This window comes from Xenopus laevis, chromosome 2L (genome assembly GCF_017654675.1).
Source record: "Xenopus laevis strain J_2021 chromosome 2L, Xenopus_laevis_v10.1, whole genome shotgun sequence".
NCBI lineage: Eukaryota > Metazoa > Chordata > Amphibia > Anura > Pipidae > Xenopus > Xenopus laevis.
The window spans coordinates 120,590,610-120,610,605 of NC_054373.1; the positions used below are offsets into that span (position 1 = coordinate 120,590,610).

At 38.0% G+C, this 19,996-nt stretch overlaps 1 protein-coding gene across 4 annotated transcripts in view; it reads right to left on the bottom strand.

Annotated features, from left to right (window-relative positions):
- The window catches only part of cul4a.L (cullin 4A L homeolog), a 36,362-nt gene that overhangs the window by 11,728 nt on the left and 4,638 nt on the right, over positions 1 to 19,996 (bottom strand). For all 4 annotated transcript variants that reach the window (XM_018247167.2, XM_018247169.2, XM_018247170.2 and 1 more), the window contains 12 exons: positions 19,768 to 19,883; positions 14,832 to 14,935; positions 14,072 to 14,141; positions 11,466 to 11,539; positions 10,539 to 10,701; positions 8,860 to 8,949; positions 8,615 to 8,697; positions 6,699 to 6,766; positions 6,368 to 6,486; positions 3,766 to 3,958; positions 2,820 to 2,924; positions 1,829 to 1,939 (listed from right to left, as the gene is read on the bottom strand). In XM_018247167.2, the coding sequence (XP_018102656.1) occupies positions 1,829 to 1,939; positions 2,820 to 2,924; positions 3,766 to 3,958; positions 6,368 to 6,486; positions 6,699 to 6,766; positions 8,615 to 8,697; positions 8,860 to 8,949; positions 10,539 to 10,701; positions 11,466 to 11,539; positions 14,072 to 14,141; positions 14,832 to 14,935; positions 19,768 to 19,883 (1,296 nt within the window). The remainder of the gene's footprint in view (positions 1 to 1,828; positions 1,940 to 2,819; positions 2,925 to 3,765; positions 3,959 to 6,367; positions 6,487 to 6,698; positions 6,767 to 8,614; positions 8,698 to 8,859; positions 8,950 to 10,538; positions 10,702 to 11,465; positions 11,540 to 14,071; positions 14,142 to 14,831; positions 14,936 to 19,767; positions 19,884 to 19,996) is intronic.

Sequence of the window (19,996 nt, forward strand, 5' to 3'; positions counted from 1 at the left end):
AATAGCATATGCGGTGGGAATACAATGAAGGAACAATAAAATAGGAAGGACCGCTGTAGTGCTAGATATTCAAATGGGCAGAGTAGATGGAGTGGTCTGTTTTCTGCAGTTCAAACATTAGCAATTACTACCACAACCATATGGTTTCAGACCACTAAAGTTCAATGTTTCTTTGCAGCTGATTTCAGCAAACCTTAAAAGGCTTCTTGTACTCAAAACATGCACAGGGTTAGTGTAACCAACTTCCTTTGGCAACCAATGAGCAGAACAGACATCCTTATGAAAGAAGCTGCTGTTCTCACTACTTTCTTTATAATATCTTATAACAAAGCACAGCTATCCAAATAGAGGCCAGTGTTCTGGAGTGGCCCTCGAAGATATTTTTTTGGCCTCAAACATGGGCAAAATCTCCACAGACCTCTTTGTATGATGTCACGGTTTTAGAATACCGTATATACTCGAGTATAAGCCGACCCGAGTATAAGCCGAGGTACCTAATTTTACCTACGAAAACTGGGAAAACTTATTGACTCTAGTATAAGCCTAGACACAACTACAGCCCTGTCTCCCAGCAGCGCACATTCTGCCAAAGCGACCCCCCCCAGCGATCAACCGGACTTCTTTGCAAAGCTGATGGTGACAGAGAATTGCCAAACGGATTACTGTGTGCATTGTCCCACTACCATGTGCAGAGGGTGCTGTTTGATATTGCCATCACTGTTAATCTTTCGTATAACCAACAGAGGGCGCTGTGTGATATTGCAGTCACTGTTATTCTTTCATATAACCAACAGAGGGTGCTGTGTGATATTGCAGTCACTGTTATTCTTTCATATAACCAACAGAGGGCGCTGTGTGATATTGCAGTCACTGTTAATCTTTCATATAACCAACAGAGGGCGCACTGTTATTCTTTCATACAACCAACAGATGGCGCTGTGTGATATTGCAGTCACTGTTATTCTTTCATACAACCAACAGATGGCGCTGTGTGATATTGCAGTCACTGTTATTCTTCCATATAACCAACAGATGGCGCTGTGTGATATTGCAGTCACTGTTATTCTTTAATATAACCAACAGAGGGTGCTGTGTGATATTGCAGTCACTGTTAATCTTTCATATAACCAACAGAGGGCGCACTGTTATTCTTTCATACAACCAACAGAGGGTGCTGTGTGATATTGCAGTCACTGTTATTCTTTCATATAACCAACAGATGGCGCTGTGTGATATTGCAGTCACTGTTATTCTTTCATATAACCAACAGAGGGCGCACTGTTATTCTATCATATAACCAACAGAGGGCATTGTGGGATATTGCAGTCTCTCCCCAAGTGAACTGTTGGTATAGGAATGATAAAAAGTGACTGCAATCTCAGCTACGCGGGTCGGATACCGCTGACCGAGTATAAGCCGAGGTAGACTTTTTCAGCACATTTTGGAAGCTGAAAAACTCGGCTTATATATACGGTAACAACATTTGAAATGGTATATGTGTAGTACTGCCCAAGGCACAGCATTGTTTTAAACAACCAGTAACACCATAAAATGCAAACATTTCTTGAAACCATTGTATTATACATTGAGTATCTCCTACATGATATGTAAATACGGACCTTATAATCAAATCTCAACGTAAATGTCGCAATGGCTAGAGAACAGCTCATTTATGTAAAGTGTAGTAATGGTGCTAACACAATCTGTGCCAGTGCAGTATAACAATACATTATTTTTAAATGCATACAAAATATTTTCATTTTCTGTCATTACTGGTGCTTTTAAGATCTTTAAATCTGAAGTCTAGGGTCCACGCTTCATCTCTCACCGTGTTTAAGTTTAGAAAGCATTGACTTCTCAGAATCTACAGAGGCACTTTTCCCAACCAGCAGTCTTTTAGCCAAATCTTTTTTGTAAAAGGCTTCAAAAACATCTTTGCCTGCAAAATGTAAGAAAGTAAGAATTCATCAGTATTGGGTTTAACTACTTTCAAAAAGCAAGTGAAATCATTGCTATTAAATAGTTTTTTTTAGGCGACAATAAATCAGGACAATGACAAAAGGGTCCCGACATTCAGGGTTTTTTTTAGCCGCATGACCAGTAAATAAGCATTTACCTTAACCTCTATTTAAAAGGGATACCCCTTCTCCTATACTGTAAGTGGCTTTTACACTATGGTGCACATTTACTAAGGGTCGGATATCGAGGGTTAATTAACCCTCGATATTCGACTATCGAAGTTAAATCCTTCGAATATCGAAGTCGAAGGATTTACCGCTATTCGTTCGATCGAAGGAATAATCATTCGATCGAACGATTAAATCCTTCGAATCGAACGATTTAAAGGATTTTAATCCATCGATCAAACAAAATTCCTTCGATCAAAAAAACCTTGGGAAGCCTATGGGGACCTTCCCCATAGGCTAACATTAATGCTCGGTAGGTTTTAGGTGGCGAAGTAGGTGGTCAAAGTTTTTTTTAAAGAGACAGTACTTCGACTATCGAATGGTCGAACGATTTTTAGTTCGAATCGTTCGATTTGAAGTCGAATTCGATGGTCGAAGTAGCCAAAAAAACACTTCGAAATTCGAAGTATTTTTTATTCTATTCCTTCACTCGAGCTAAGTAAATGTGCCCCTATGACTGGGCAGGTACACTAGAAAGAAAACAATGCCTAAACCTGGCATCCATTTTGATACCTGGTTAACCAGTTGATATTGACATAGAATTAATAGATGAACTACATACATCAGTTAAAAAAAACACAACAATCTAAATTAACAAAGAAATCTTCTGAGAATCTGCAAGTTCCTACACACCATGGATGAATCGAAATATGATCATTATTTTATCCAGAAGTCTCTCCAGTTCTTCATCTGTTGCTTCTTTGTTTCCAGAGCGTAACTTGGAATCCACATATTTGGCTTTAAAAACAAAAAAAAAACAAAACAACAAATTACAGTAAAAATAAAGGAAAGATTAGGTGACTAGAAATCAGAAATTTGGGGGTGGCCCTAGATTCTTCTCTGTGCCTCAAGCAAGTATTTTAAATACAGGTATGGGACCTGTTATCCAGAATGCTCGTGACCTGGGGTTTTCCAGATAATGGATCTTTCTGTAATTTGGATCTTCAAAGTCTATTAGAAAATAATCTAAACATGAAATTAACCCAATAAGCAGGTATAGCTTCCAATAAGGATTAATTCTATCTTGGTACGAATTAAGTACAAGGTACTGTTTTATCCCATACCTGTATTTTACTTAATACAAATAGCTGCAATTGAGTGTAATTATGAATAGGGGTCAGACACACATTTGTATAGTAAAGTCTCTGGTACTAAGTAAGCATACGACTTCACAGGCAATAACACATCAAAATTGCAAGATAGAAACATTTGGTTCACAAACAAAATATTGAAAAAGGACCTTTTTATTTCCACATCATTAGTCTGTCAATGAGTGGCTCAGCTGTGTGAAAGTATTATTGTGAAAAACAAAGTTTGAGCCCACCAGAATATTTCCAGATATCCCGACAGACCAGTCCGACCCTAACTACAGTATTTTTTTTTCTCAAAATCTAAATACAATTCTCTGTTGCTCCAATAAATGAATTCTTGCACAAGTAGTGCAAAGAAAGGTTTTGACATACCATGTCTTTCTATTATGTCATCTGTGGATTTCTCTGTAAATGAACCGGTTAGTTTCACTGTTATGCAAGCGCATCTTAGAGTGAAATGAAAAAGAGGAGCAAGGTGTAGAGTCTACCTATGAGTTCTGCTGGCTTGTTTGCTCTTCTATTGATAAAAGTTTCAAATGATTCTTTCATAGTGTTCACAAACTTCTCATTCTTCTGGAAGCAAACTTCTATTATGTGGTCTACTTTATCCTTGAAATCCAGGAGCTCCTGAACCATGTCTTTGTCTTTTTCAGGATTAACAACTAATCCACTTCCAAAATTCTACAAAATCAAAACAAAGTCAGAAAATCATACTTTGAAGCTTTTACAAGCAGAAACAGTAATTTCGCATGTCAGTTGAGCACCACCTACAACAACAAAGCAGAAACAATGGTGTGCTGAGAATTCTGCAGGGTAGGGCAGAGCTTCAGCAGACCTCCAAATTATTTTTATGGACTTAATTCTGAATTTATGTGTTAGCTAATGCTTAAATAATTAGGTTACTTATAATGCACCTTATGTTTTGCACTTCTGTGCCAGCTCATGGCCACCACAGTTCTATATCAGTGAAGATGTATTCCTCCAAAAATGCCCAAGCCCTTCCCCATATTTTTTCCTGCTGAAACAAATCAGCAAAAATCTTTGCAAAATGTAGTATTTGTACATTTAGAAAAATGAATTAAAAATGAATTTTGATTACATTATATGGCAGGACAGACATTTTAAGTAGACGCTTAAAAGATGGCCTATTAAATGAGGAACTGCTTTAGACAAATTTGCAGGCATGCATTATTACAGGTCTGCCAAACCTCTGGATTGTACATTTAGGGATTATTTATTTAAGTACTAATGCAAATAAATCTGCAGTGGAAAACAATTTTTTCAAGATTTATTATACACAGAGGATGGAAAAAGTCAGAATCTGAAAAGCCTCCATCTCAGACCTGCCAAGGTTGTATATAAGTCAATGGGAGAAGGCCCTATCCTATTTGAAAGTTTGTGTTCTGCGCTGGAATTAAGGTGGCCAAATACGGGCAGATAAAATACAAAAAATTTGGAGTAGAAAACCCCCCAAAAAAACGAGCGATTCGTACGATTCGGACGCTCGATTTTATCAAGTATTCCCCCGATCCAATTAAATCTTGAATTTTTAATATATAAAATAAAATTGATTCTAGTTTGCTCTGACTTTTTTTAAATAAAATTATCAGAAAAATTCGGATTTTGATAAATAACTCCCTTATTCTAGTTTATAAAGCCACTACGTCTCTTACCACATAGCACTTAAGCTCTTTGTCCTATGATTCTGTTTGTCTCCCCCATGTATACACATATATATATATAAAAAACTTGACCAACGCACCCATCATCTAAAAAATCCGGTAAGAGTGCGCTCACCACAATTGACTTTGTATATATATATATATATATATATATATATATATTGTACTTTTATGCACTGTACAGTGCTGCGGCTCCTTAACAGCGCTTTACAAATAAAGTTATACGGTACATACAGTTTCCAGCCCCTAGACATTTTCAGATAACTGTATAACATGTAAGAAGCTTGACAACAATGATTTAAAGGAAAAAGTTGACTGTGAAAGCTTCAGCTGTGAAACAAGTGTTGCTAAGCTTTGCTTGGATAGTTAGTAATTGGCTCTAGATTTTTACTAATACAGCCCTAGTGTAATCTGCTTGCCAGGTTGAGTTTGAAACAAAGTTTTTTAATTTTATTCAGGGCTGTAGTTAAAGGACAACACCACCTCCCCACCCCTGCACCTCAATAATTATGCACCACAGCACACCATTTAAAAGTAAAATAAAACTGCCTATGTTCACCATTTCCCTGGTAACTACTCATAAGAGGGGGGAAAAATAACAGAGGACAGAATAAACTGAAGACAACAGTTGTCTTACATGGCAGCAGCATCTTGTATGGAGTGCTAGGCTTGGGAAGAGGTAAAGCCACAACTTTATCACACAAGGTTTAGGGAATGGCTTCCCCCCGCCTAATGGTTTCAAATTGTTTAATTGTGAAGACAACTTTTTGCAAAAAGGGTAATGGCCAGCACCATGTTGTAGCTTCCATCATCCCCAACTACAGTCAGGTGATCCCAGTGGTGGCCAACAATAAAGGGCAACCACCTGGGAGTTTTCACCTTTGAAAGCAGATTGCAGGTAAGACTTAGTACCAGTGAAAAATGTACAGTAGTAGAATTCTTATTGAATCAGATGAAAGTGACTGTAGAAATGGCCAGACCAGGGATAACTGTCATACTTGGTCAGCTTGAATATATTGCAATATATGGACAAACAATCCCTGTTTCGTGCAAAGGGGAGGGCATTTTAGTAGTTTTATGCATACAATGTCATAATATCTTGAATAAATTGATGAGTGAGTGCAGATGATTATTTTTGTCTTTGTCAGAAAGTTGTTTATTAGTACAGTTGAGGCAACGTTTGTTATTTGATAGGATTGTTTAGTTTGCAGGAATCCAGCTTTTATAGGAGGATCCTGCAGCAGGATCCTCCTATAAAAGCTGGCTGATGGATTTTATATTTTCCTGATAACTGCTCTTTGAAGCAATAACCGGAGAAATGGTTAATATAACATATACACAGTTTTGTGAACTTCATACTTATGCTTATTGTAAGTGTCAGGCTTAATTTTATAGCTTGAAAACATACCTTAATATATTCACCCCAGTGCTGCAGTAGTATTATTTGACCACCTTTAACCCGACTAAAGAGTTGATACATCAGAGTCAATTCTGCATCTCTGTTTTCATCAAGCATATTTTTCAAACCTGAGTTAAAAAATCAAAACAAAAACACAGAGCAGTAGTTTAACATTTAAAAACTTTAAAAAATTTACTACAATATTCAGTGTGTAATTATTGCAGGTGCATTTGGGCCTGTCGCAGCCACAATAATCTATATTGCAGTTGGCAGAGCAATTTACCCGAGTGTGTGGCGGCATGTACAACAGTTCCACCATACAGCGCCATTCAGTGTTTACCTTTTTGCAAAACAGCAGTTAAATGCTCGCCTAGAAGCTGTTTTTCCACACAAGCAATCAGTGGTTTACTGCAAAAGGAAACAGAGCATCAGTATCATAGTTTAATATGATGATGTTATATTGCATTAACAGATGTATTGAACATATGGTTACTTCATTATTTTCAGTATATGTTGTCTGATTTGTAGAACTCATCAGTTATCAGAATTGAATCACTTTTGTTTCCTTGTCCAGTGGCAACTCTTTCCACATTATCTGAATTAGAAAATGAAAGGACTATGGCAGATATTTGTGCTACCAGGCTGGTGTTGCTTTGGTTCCCAACGATTACCCACCCTCCAGCACAATGCATTCAGTAGTTGTGGAACAAATCCAGGGCAGCAACTTGTCTGCAAAGTTCTTTATTGGGATAATGAGTTACACAACATGTTTCGGGCCCACGCCCAGCACAAGTTTGTGCAACAGAATACTAGTTTCCCATTCAGTTAAACCTTAAGAGACACATAGCAGAGCAGGGCATTCGAATTATTGCCCCCCTCAGGGAGAACTGTGGAGATCACAACAGACTTATCTGCCAGCCCATGTTCCATTGTCCTAAATATGAATTATGGAACAGTTTTAAATGAAAACTAAGGGGCGGGTTTATTAACGTCTTTCATAAATTGCATAGAGGCTGTTTCCCAACTCAATCAGCCATTTATTTGATTATATTTTCTAACTTTTAAAATTTGCGGATTGGGTGCTATGGGTAATGCTTTGTGTTGGTAAATCAGTCCTAAAGACTTTTAGAGTAGGCCAACTGCTATTAGTTGGCCTAGTATTCTCGTATTCTATTAATATTCTCGTGGTATTGTGTGGGAAGAGGAGTAAAATGCTGTTTTCTGTTAAGGGTCATTACTTATTCATTAGAATGGGAGACAAACTAGTTATAAGCAGAGCTTATTTCATTCTCTCAAATAGATTGCTACGGTCATTGCCATTGGGTTCTTTGAGAGGAGCACAGCAATCAAAACACTGTACTAACCCACGTGACATTACTAAAAGTGAAGCAAACAAGAGTATTTCTGTATAATAAAATAGTGAAACAATTCTAACAAACTGAGGTGGAGGTTCTTAATTTTTAATCTCTGCAAATATATCTCTGTCCAGAGAAGAAAGAAACTCAATTAGACTAACAGGTAAATGATTACTAATTTATTTAAATAAGCTCATTTAAAGCCATACAAGCAGTGGACACAACTGACACACAGTAATTAAAGATTATGGTGGCTGAGAAAGTAAAATACAGCTTTCGTGTTTTCCAGGTTAACCAGAAAAAGCTTTTCTATGTGTCGGGTCCTTCCTGTTGGGTACTCCAACAATGCTTAGACAGGCATGTCTCTTTGCTAAAGTCCATTTATGTAGACATACAGCATTTAAAAAAATACCCTCATCCCAGGCAATTATGTATTTTGATTAATAGCCACCTTTAAAAATGGCACTGTTTTTGGAACTTCACAAAGATCCTCTACAATCCCTGCTTGTGTTAAAAATGAGTGGTAGGTGTGTTCTAACAGCAGTCTCTAAAAGCACAGCAGTATATGAATAGTAAATCACAGCTTTTGCCCTGGGAAAATATAAACCTTGATTCCCTGTCAGGTCTGCCTAACTGCTGGTTGGCCGCTGTCCTATAAAGAAAAGTGAAAACGCTACAGGCTCTCTTGCAAAGTGGAATGGCTGATGCTAGACACTTTCTTTATGTTTTAATAGGAGCATTAAGTGGTGGCAAGTATTTTTGGTTGGGCAGTTATTTTATATTCCCAACTGAAGTGCTATTACCTGTAAAAACCCACATACATACATCCCAATTACACTTCTGGCTTCTTTAGACAAGTCAAGAAGTTTCAGCAGTTGACAATAACTGAAATACTACTTACTGTGTCCCATGGTCCAAATATGTAATAACTCTGTCCACCTCTTCTTCTAAACGCCTGTTCACATGATGAAGATACTCAGGTACCTTAAAAAACATGCAAATTAACCACAAGGTATTTATGCCTTTACCTGGGAAGGCTGCAGCAAGTAGCTTCAGAGTACTACAGTATATAAGCAAACACCCAAAAACAACTAGGCTGCCATGCCAGCAGGAACAACTCCCACTTGTCCTCCCCATTTCACAAACCTCTCTTTCTTGCATCAGCCTTTGGCCTTCAGCAGCATACAAACAGTTTGTTTCCTCTAAAAATTTCGCCTCAAATGACTCTTTGTACACCTAAATTACAACAAACCAAAAAAAAAAAAAAAAAACTATATAAATAAAAACTTAAACAAATATGATTGTTTAGGTTGAATTTAGGGATGCACCGAACCCCAGAACCCTTCGTGAAAGATTCGGCCAAATACCAAACTGAATTTGCATATGCAAATTAGGTGTGAGAAGGGGAAACCATTTTTTACTTCCTTGTTTTGTGACAAAAAGTCACGTGATTTCCCTCCCCACCCCTAATTTGCAAATAAGAATTATGTTCCGCTGGGCAGAAGGATTTGGACAAAGCCGAATCCTGCTGAAAAAGTCAGAATCCCGAATCGAATCCCCAAACTGAATCCTGGATTCGGTGCATCCCTAGTTGGATTTACATTGCATGAGGGGAGAAATCTGCCTGCCTCTCCCCATTAATACAATACTGTCTAGCACGTGGTTCAAGGGTAAAAAAGTTTGGGGACCGCGTTCTAGAGGGTACAAACATTTTCTGGATAGCAGAAAAAAACCTGAGCAATTATTTATGCATTACACTTATGTTCATTGTATACGCTATATAAACGGATTAAGATAAACAGGATTCTGTAGAAAATGCTCTTTTGAAAACAAGGTGCTACTGACAAAAGTGAAAACAAAATATTTTTTTTTAACCAGAGAGCCAAGAGTGAACAGTGTTACCTGACTTATATCACAAATGTTTAACCAATATGTAGAACACATCATTTGAAAGGCTACAGCAATAAATACAAGGGGGAACCAAATCTGCCAGAGAACACACTCAAGAAATCCAATCTGCTAGTTGCACACCACTCTAATAACTGACAGGTAAGGTGATTTAGGGAAATATTAATTATTCCTTAAAATAACACATTATTTTATATCAGTCTGGTTTAGCCAAGTGGCTATTAATTTAGCTGTACAGGTATGGGACCTGTTATCTAAAATGCTTGGGATCTGGGTTTTTTCCAGAGGGATTTTTTCCATAATTTGAGTTTCCATGCCTTAAGTCTACTGATTTTGCCCACTATAAGGATTAATTATTTCTTAGCTGGGATAAAGTACAAGCTACTGGTTTATTATTACAGAGCAAAAGGAAATAATTTTTAAAATTCTGAATTATGATTAAAATAGCCATCCCTTAATGTGGAGCTTTCTGGATATCAGGCCCTATAACTGTATATGCAGTGGTTGTATTTATTTGAGCCGGCACAGAGGCAGAAAACTAGAGTATCCTCTACGTTAATGACCCGACAATGCTTCTATATGAATGCAAAATCTGTTACTTCAGTGGAACAAATGAAAGTTGAAGAGCGTCAGGTTATTTGGATGTTGTAAACAAGTTGCAATTTACTATTTAATTGCCAAATCAGCTACAGTAGACTGGTATGGATAAAATATGAATATTTGTGCATTATGTTCTTGCTTAAGCTTACATATATCCAAAATCTCCAAGCACTGATGTAAAATTTCACATTAATACCCCCCCATTTAAAACAAAGTCGTTTATAGGAGAGCAGGGTCCTTGAAAAGACAAACCTTCAATAGTTCTGCTACAAATAGTACAAGCACTCTGTGATGCTTACCTGATACAAGCCACTTACTTGTAAGTCCGACAACATGCCCAATAAACTTCTCAGCAAGCTTCGATCTACAGCCTCCCCAGAGCGTTCTTGCTCAATGAGCTTCAGGATCCCATCAATCATTTTGTTCTGAACCATCCTATCACTGATAACATGGCTGCGAAACAGTTCTAATCCCATATCCCTAAACAAACATCAAATATGAAAATTAGACTGTCAAAATATTAACAGTTCTCTTCAACAGCAGCAGAATAAAATAATTCAAACAAATCTACATTATCTGTATAATCTGGCACAGCACCATACACTATAAGATGGTGTATATTATGCATTTCACCTATTTTCATACAAGTTTTATCAAATATTAGTTAACAAAAAAATGCTTAATTATCAGTGTATTGTGTATCGGTATGGTGTGGCTCTTTTGCTAGCTCTTAAGAAAAGCTCTAGTGAAACTTCCATGTATGTATTTCCAGTAACCCTATTTGTCTCCTCTCTAAGTCTTCATATCTGTATTAGCTATTAGTGAAAATTCTCTTCCTTTGGGATATGGTAAAGGTGATGAATGTGTGGTCTGACATCAGGGAGTGTAGTTAGAAATGACTTAAGATGTAGTCAGTTGTAAGTGGCAAAAATAAGAAATAATAGTAGTCAGAAAGGAGCCAGAAAAATATCCTAGGTTTGCTCACAGCCTGTGCAGAGAAATAAAGAATACTACATGCCAGTGTGAACTAACTAGGCCAATTGTATACAGTAGGCATTTTTTCTTCTGTAAATACTGTTTTACATGAGACTGGTATACACAAGTAATTTCAACATTCCTTAACTGGAATGTTTGTCAACAGATCAGACAGTCGGTACAGGATACTTCTAAACAACTTATGTAAAGATAAAACCCATTGACATCCGTTTGTCAATGAAGTCTGCTAGTGACATATATAAACTCACCATATTGATGGAAGCATGGAGTTTTGAAGGACATAAGTACGATCCAAAAATAAAAAAATACTTCTGATCATAATCTAAAGAGAAAGAGAGAACTTAGAATATGTAAAATTATACTAAAACATTTACAGCAATATTCATCTTTCCAGCTTACCCAGTGTTCTGTATTTTATTCAAGTCTGGAACTTAAGCAGTGGCGCAATGACAAATATATACAAATATAGTGAATAAAGTACCTCCTATTGTAAAATAAGGATATTATAAGTTACCGAAGAGTTCCATGACCATATAAAATCTTGAGGCTGAAGGCAGAGTGTTTTTATACAGGTCATGGAACACCGAGGTGACGTCTAACATCCTCAACAGTCATAAGCAGCTGCACTCTGATCCGTTGTGTGTGCTGGGTCAAATCTTTACATAAAACTTCACATAGACCCGCACTCCAATATTCAGTGATTCAAGTTATCTTTATTGCATACATCTGTGTACCCAACGTTTCGGGCCACCTTAGGGCCTTTATCAAGGATAGATAAATGCAGTGACTTTAGTGTATTTATACCCAACACCTCCCCAAGAATTGTTTGCCACCAAATATGACAGTTCAACATAATTGTCCATTGCAACACAACTTTGAAAAAAATATACTTTCTCATCACATGGTGTCAATGATGTGCAGTGAAAAAAGCGTCTGTTAAACTCTTTACCCAAATCACGGCTGTGCATTGACAATGACACTAAAAACGGGCCCACTGAAACTATGGGTAAAAAAAGTCCTAAATAGAACGTATCCTTGGAAACTAGTGAATGATACCAAAAATCGGGCCCTAAAAATAGATAGTAAAGCTACATTATGCTACAAAGCAACAACACTTATAAAAGGGATAGGAGTGTCACTAATGATTTGTATTATGTAAGCCAATACGGAGTAAAAAACAAGTCACACATGCCAAAGTGTATGGAAGCACTGGACAATAGTTTCCAGTGATGATAACTTAACTAAGAAATTACCAATTAAGCCGAATTTCAGCTACAGGAGAGGGAGAATTTGAAGGAGAATCTGAGTCAGTAAAAAGAACATTTTTAAACCAAAAGCCCTGATGTTTACAAATGCAGTGGATGTGTTATGTGCAGCAGCGTTATTGTGGGAAATAGCTTCACCCATCCACAATCAGGAAAGAAATATGCTACCAAACATAGACTGACTTGCACCACAACCATTGTGGTTTACATCATAAAATGTCCGTACGGTTTAATATACTGTGCCAAGACTATCGGACAATTAAATGAACGCAAAGGAATGCATAGCTCTATTATTAGGGCAGCACTCAACCCTGACAGAGCTGAAAAAGAAATGAACAAAAAACAAGATCTATCACAACAATTGGTAGCCAAACACTGTGCAGAGGCCAAGCATCATTCAGATGCATGCCCACTGATTAATTGGATCACGAGGGTGGCGGATACACAAGCTGGATTGTGTTGTCTAAATGGTCAACTAGTACGAAGTTGTTTTTTAAACTAAAAAGTTTCTCATGTTGTTGACATACAAATAAGACATTAATTATGAAAACAGAAGCATGTGTAAATCAATGAGAAACAAGGTTACAGACTAGTTTGTTGTTAAAATTACTTTTATTACATATTTTATTTCATATTTGGCGCCAAAAATGTATTGGGAAGGTGTTGGGTAAAAATACACTAAAGTCACTGCATTTATCTATCCATGATAAAGGCCCTAAGGTAGGCCGAAATGTTGCATTCACAGATGTATGCAGTAAAGATAACGAATCACTGAATTTATTATATACACTGTATGTATATAAATAACTTATATATAATCTATCATCATCATCATTTATTTATATAGCGCTGTCAAGATACACAGTGCTTTATAATATATAAAAGGTAATACATGTATAAACACAAACATGTTAAATGGAACTGTTTTAGCTAGAATGAATACATTGAATCTTGTATAAGGCTATAACTTATATAACTTATATCAACAATATCAACAAAACTACATGTAACATCCATAAAATTCAATATACAAACATAAGCAGTTTTCTGTAGTCTGGTTAAAAAAAAGGGCAGTAGGAACGATACATATGCATGGCATCCATGTGCTCTGCCTGCAGCTGATGAATTAAATACTAGAGAGAATTGCAAAGCATGTTGTCACTTTGAGTAAAAAAGGGTTGGTTGGGAAACTAAACTTAGAAACCACTTATATTTATTTTACTTTGAAAAATAAGTTTTGGATGCATATTGCAATGTTATTACCCCAAAACCCACAGCATGTGCGTTTATAATGGGTCCAAGACATCAAAAATTGAAAAAAAAACACAAGCAAAAAATCAATCACATTCAAATACACATTTGCATTTGAATGCATTGTTTAAATGTGTGATTTGCCTTTGTTTCTTATTCTGCTACATTAATACCCAGCTCTTTCTATTCACTGTATACATCTTTTTGACAGCTAATTTTACATTTAAACATGCACACTTTTTAAGCAATGTTTTTAATCAGTACCCACACTAACTTAACCCTTACTTACGAAATTTCATAGAACATCAAAGCAAACAGAAATACGGTGGCATACTTACCATTTGTCTGCAGTGATCCTTCCAACATCTGTTAACCTTTTTTAAAAATAAAAAGCTGTCTAGAGATTCTGTGCACATATATTATGAGTTAAGGGTTCTGGAATAAACATTATTTTCAAATGTCAACACATTCCATTCATGCATTAAATGTAAGGTTTTGTATATATATTTTGATATGTATGCTTCCATTTTATTTAGTATATGTAAGGTTACATAAATCACAATTTAAAGTATGCCTTTAGTTTTGTTTACTATTTTAAGCTTAGGAAATTAAAATGTTTGTACCTATGCATGTAGTATAAAACTGGTCACACTCTACATATATTATTGTATAATAAAAGGTGTCAGGAATTCACCCACCTGGTTTTACACTACTGAGGATCCTGAATGTTTGCAGCAGCAGCCTGGTTCTGTTCTTACAAGCACTAGTGTGGTTTGGTTTAACAAACTTTTAATGATATATGTACAGTATATGTAGCTTTGTCTGTCCACAGTTAAACATATTACATAATACACTTTATACATATTTAAATATAGTTAAACATATCCCTAAAGAAAAACGAAGCCATTTACTTAGACGGGCCCTGCAATGATGCTGGAATTCTGGAGGTAAATATTTCACTTTTTCCAGAATATATTCTACAATCTACACCAGGTAAGACGTAATTTAGCTTAGCATTTTGATTCCTCCAAAGTAGAACAAAATAATAATAAAAAAGGTCAAATTCAGTGTAGCTCCAAATCTTTAAGAAAAGGATATTCCCTGAACTGATGTATTTGAGCTTTCATGTGTTCTTCACATACTTGACGAAGTTGTTTGTAAAGGGTATGAGAAACTTTATAGGAGCATAAATTTTCTACAGCCTAAAAAACAAGTAAACAGAGTTAATATTTCTTTTGATAGGATGAACCAAATGACCAAGAAGACACACACTGACCACAAGACACAGCAAGACTGCAGAGAGCAATCATTCACTGCCTAATGTCTCCCTTGTATTAATTGCAGTGATAATTTCTTAAATAAGGGTTTGTGCTCCCTCATGCACCTTGACATAGATTTTTAAATTAGCCTAAATTAAATATAGTCTACCAGTTTTGCAGATGTATCCCAAGTTTCTTAAATAACAAAATGACATTGGGAAGATGGTCACATTTAAAGGACCAGTAACATCAAAAAAATTTTTTTGAAAATTGGTTAGTAAACAACGAAAAATAAACATCAAGGCAAATTAAACTTTTAAACAGCAAAGCCTTTATTAAGAAATAACTTACCAAAACTCCACTTCCTGTCCTCTGCAAAAAAGGCGAATGGGCGACCATCCATCCTGCAGAGCTCGATTTCTCCTCCTGGCTATTCTAGTGACAGTCTGCAGCGCTTCACCTATTCCCAGCAGCAGCAGGTACTGGAAGAGCTGGATCAGTGGGGTGCGCATGCCACCTGCTCCGGGAGTTGTAGTGCCCCCGTCCGATGCTGGAAAACCCAAGACGAAGATCAACCCCCCTAAAAGCGATGAGACCGCCAATGCTAAACTACAGGACTGTTCTTTCCCCAGATCTGACACAAGCTCACAGCCATTATAAACAGGCCACAAATCCCGCGAGCTACAACATACCTCCAGTCGGCAGTCACGATTTCCCTCCCTGATCAGAGACAGTGGATGTATAACCCGTGCGCTGAGATCACCACTCCTACAGCAAAGCTCCACCTGCTCCGGGAGTTGTAGTGCCCCAGTCTACTTCTCAGTCCATGTCTCCTGCCCAAGATAAGAGTCCGGACAGCAGCAGCAGCATGTCCAACACATTGGACAGCAACACACTGGCTCAGCAAGGCAACTCCATGGATCGCGTGCGTGGCTCTTCCGCCTTCTCCTGCAGCAGCAGGCAGCTTCCAGACTCACAGACAGTATGCTGTGGGGCTGCCGCTGGACATGCTGCTGTCCGGACTCTGGGAGCTAGCAAGCGCGATTTTCAAATGTGTCAGCTGCGAGGAAGCGCTGTGGTTTCCGGAGGGTCTCGCTTTGCTGTAGGAGCGGTGATCTCAGCGCACGGGTTATACATCCACTGTCTCTGATCGGGGAGGGAAATCGTGACTGCCGACTGGAGGTATGTTGTAGCTCGCGGGATTTGTGGCCTGTTTATAATGGCTGTGAGCTTGTGTCAGATCTGGGGAAAGAACAGTCCTGTAGTTTAGCATTGGCGGTCTCATCGCTTTTAGGGGGGTTGATATTCGTCTTGGGTTTTCCAGCATCAGAGGGGGCACTACAACTCCCGGAGCAGGTGGCATGTGCACCCCACTGATCCAGCTCTTCCAGTACCTGCTGCTGCTGGGAATAGGTGAAGCGCTGCAGACTGTCACTAGAATAGCCAGGAGGAGAAATCGAGCTCTGCAGGATGGATGGTCGCCCATTCGCCTTTTTTGCAGAGGACAGGAAGTGGAGTTTTGGTAAGTTATTTCTTAATAAAGGCTTTACTGTTTAAAAGTTTAATTTGCCTTGATGTTTATTTTTCGTTGTTTACTAACCAATTTTCAAAAAAATTTTTTTGATGTTACTGGTCCTTTAAAAGGACCAATATACCCTCTTTTTTGACTTGAAAATAAACAGGGCTTGTGTTGTAATCTGATTATCTACCTTGCAAGTAGTAACTTCAATCTCCATATTTAGTTCAAGAATAACACTTTTTTTTCCGATTAAACCAATAAGGAAAAAGTGTGTTGGTTAAAAGCTCTATTCATTGAACTTATGTTGAACAAGGTAGCATATACTGCCTCAACTGTGCCAAAAACACACCCATTAAAAAAAAAAAAAAAAAAGAATACCCATGTTTCAAGGGGTTATTTACAAAAATCAATTTATCTCATTAAATAAAAAAAATCTCAACCAAACTCCCATCCCAGATTTGCCTTATTTAATAATAATGCATCAGCAAAAAAACAGATAAAATCGATAAAACCTGAATCTTTCAATTTTTTCTGACTTTGCCCCAGGAATTGCTTGATTTTTTGGGGGTTTTGCATGAAAACCCTGAAAATATTGGATTATCGGGGTAAACTCAGCAAATTGGCATAGGGGCATTTCCCATTGACTTATAAAGGACCTCGACTGAGATGGTGGATTTTCAGATTCGGGCTTTTTGCAACATCTCTAAAAATGTATTTATTTTTTTCCCACTAAAAATTAGAGTCTTTGCCCCAAAAGGCCCGACCAGATAAATGCGTGATTTAGTAAATAACCCCCTTAATGTGGTGAGAGAAGTTTGTGGTCTTCTTTGCCTCACATATAAAGCACACCCTCTGATCCCATGGTAATTCATTTTTAGCTTTTAGACACAAAAACCACACAGCAATCCCCAGTACTTTATACTGGCACAGGGTTAACTTAAACCCTCCTGCATTTATATTCGTACAACTTTAATGTGAACCCCTTCATCAACACTTGTACTACCAGTGAATGACGTGACATGCTTTTTCCTATAAGTCATAGACTGTTATTATACAATGAATCCCTAAGCCCTGTCAGGCAGGATTTGTGGAAAGGCCACCTAGGCCCGGGCCTAGGGCGGCAGGATTTTAGGAGGTGGCATGCTGCCCAACCACACCCACATTGGTTCAAAAACACTGGGGATGCGCTGGAGATACAATCATTTTTTTAAAATTTCCCGTGCGCCAATCCCGATTGCTCCAGTCCAGATGATAAAAATTTGCACGAATAAACGGGAGGGGACAGGGGTGATGAACTAGGGGCGCCCACTATGTAAATCCGGCCCTGAGCCCTGTACCAACTCTTCACTTTTGAGATTTGGTACAAAGGAATATTGTCCAGCTACTAAATGTGTATAACCTGTATAGTTTCTCTAAAATTTAAAATCTAAATTTTAATGATCTTTCCTTTTTCAGATTCATATTTGTCTAACTAACTGTCTAGTCTTCTTATCTTATCCTTTACTTTGGGATGAAATTTATGCAATATACTTCTATTGGGCCTTCGTTTCTATTGAGCTCTTAACTCATTGTTAAAGACTATGGGTGATGTAATGTATTTGTCCAAGGGGAGACCTACAGCCTATGAGTAAGTGCCCATTCAGGCACGAAATGCGTTAGGCTTATACATGTCCTAATTCAGTCTTTCATTTATCAAGACTTGAGCTACTGCTTTACTAGAAAATGGTCATCACCCCACTTCAATTTCTGCATATTGAAAATATTGATTGGCAACCCTTGGACTGGGGGTTGTCCTGGTGAGGGACCATTTTATAACTTATCATTTTTTATTTTTCACCCCAGACTATTAATAAAATTTTGTTTGAAGAACAGAGCCACACACCATTGCTTGCATGTTTACTTGTACTACAAGTGCCTAGATACTTGATACCCAATTACACAGGTATGGCAGCAACATTCAGCACCAATATTGGTATAACAATTAATTCTAGTGTTTATGCAGCCACATCCATAAACTAGAGAACAAAATTTAATTTCAAGCACCTATTTATACTGACCACATAAAGGGGGTTATTTATCAAAGGTCGGGTTTTAGAGGTTTGTAAACTTTTTTTAGACCTCAAATGAACTCACAACTCAAATGGTTTCTAATTTAAGAAAAAACTCGAATGTAAAAAACTTGAATCAGTGTAGCTGGGATAAAGTCAAATACTCTAATTTCTCGAGTTTTCCCCTTAAAAAAAAACCTTGAATTTCTCGAACATGATACAAATGGTTTAAGAGCCCTCTGCCTTTTACTTCTATGGGTTTGACAGGTTTCCAGCTTCGGGGTATGATTAATCTCAAAAAAATTCTAGTTTTAGTTTTAACTAAAAAAATTGCCTCAAAACTTGATTTTTTCACAGGTGCTTAAGGAGTAATCAAACCTGCCCAATCGTCATCTACCCAATATTGGTCAGGTGAGCCAGTTGAAGGGACCCATACTTTTGCCACATAAACTGCCAAATTGGACAGAATGGCCCAGTTTAAAGGAGAAGGAAAACTAGTCGGCGCAAAAACCCTCCCCCCCTCCCGTGTGTTGCTCACCTTCCCTCCTCCCCCCTGGCTTACCCGTCCCGCTGGGCAAATGCCCCTAACTTGTTACTTACCCTTCTGCGCAGGTCCAGTCTACGGAGTTCACGCCATCTTCTTCCAAGCGATCTTCTTCCTGCTTTGACCGGCGCATGCGCAGTAGGAGCATTTCACCGGTATGGATCTACTGCGCATGCGCCAAAAGTCACGAAGTGAAATCGGAAAACTTTGTGACTTTTGGCGCATGCGCAGTAGATCCGTACCGGCGAAATGCTCCTACTGTGCATGAGCCAAAATGCTGTTCAAAGCAGGAAGAAGATCGCGTGGAAGAAGATCGTGCCTGTGAACTGGACCTGCGCAGAAGGGTAAGTAACAAGTTAGGGGCATTTGCCCAGCGGGACGGGTAGGCCAGGGGGGAGGAGGGAGGGCAACACACGGGAGGGGGGGAGGGTTTTTGCGCCGACTAGGTTTCCTTCTCCTTTAAATCTGGCTGTGTATTGCCACCTTAATAGAGGCCACCACTAGTGCATGTTGTTATTTACATTTGCATGTTGTTATATACCAGAACAAAAGTTTACCCATGAGCTGGGTATATTTGGGTTGCCAGGTCAATAAACTGTGCAGCATAGAGAGGAGGGTGGGTGGCTGGTGAAGACTTCACTAAAATAGCAAAAGACAGTCATACCTGGTATAACTCTTCCAGGTTGTATTTTATAGATGTGCTGCTTTCTATGGCATTCACTGCCTCCTGGAGTTTTTGCCATGTGTCCTGAGTATAGCTGTCAGGCAGTTTTGGTTTATCTGTAATTTCAGATGTTAGAATCAGAGCAGCCATGCAGACAACACATTACTAAACATTTATTTGCATTTCTTAAAGTTCAGTGAAGTAGAGCACATGAAATTTAACACATCCA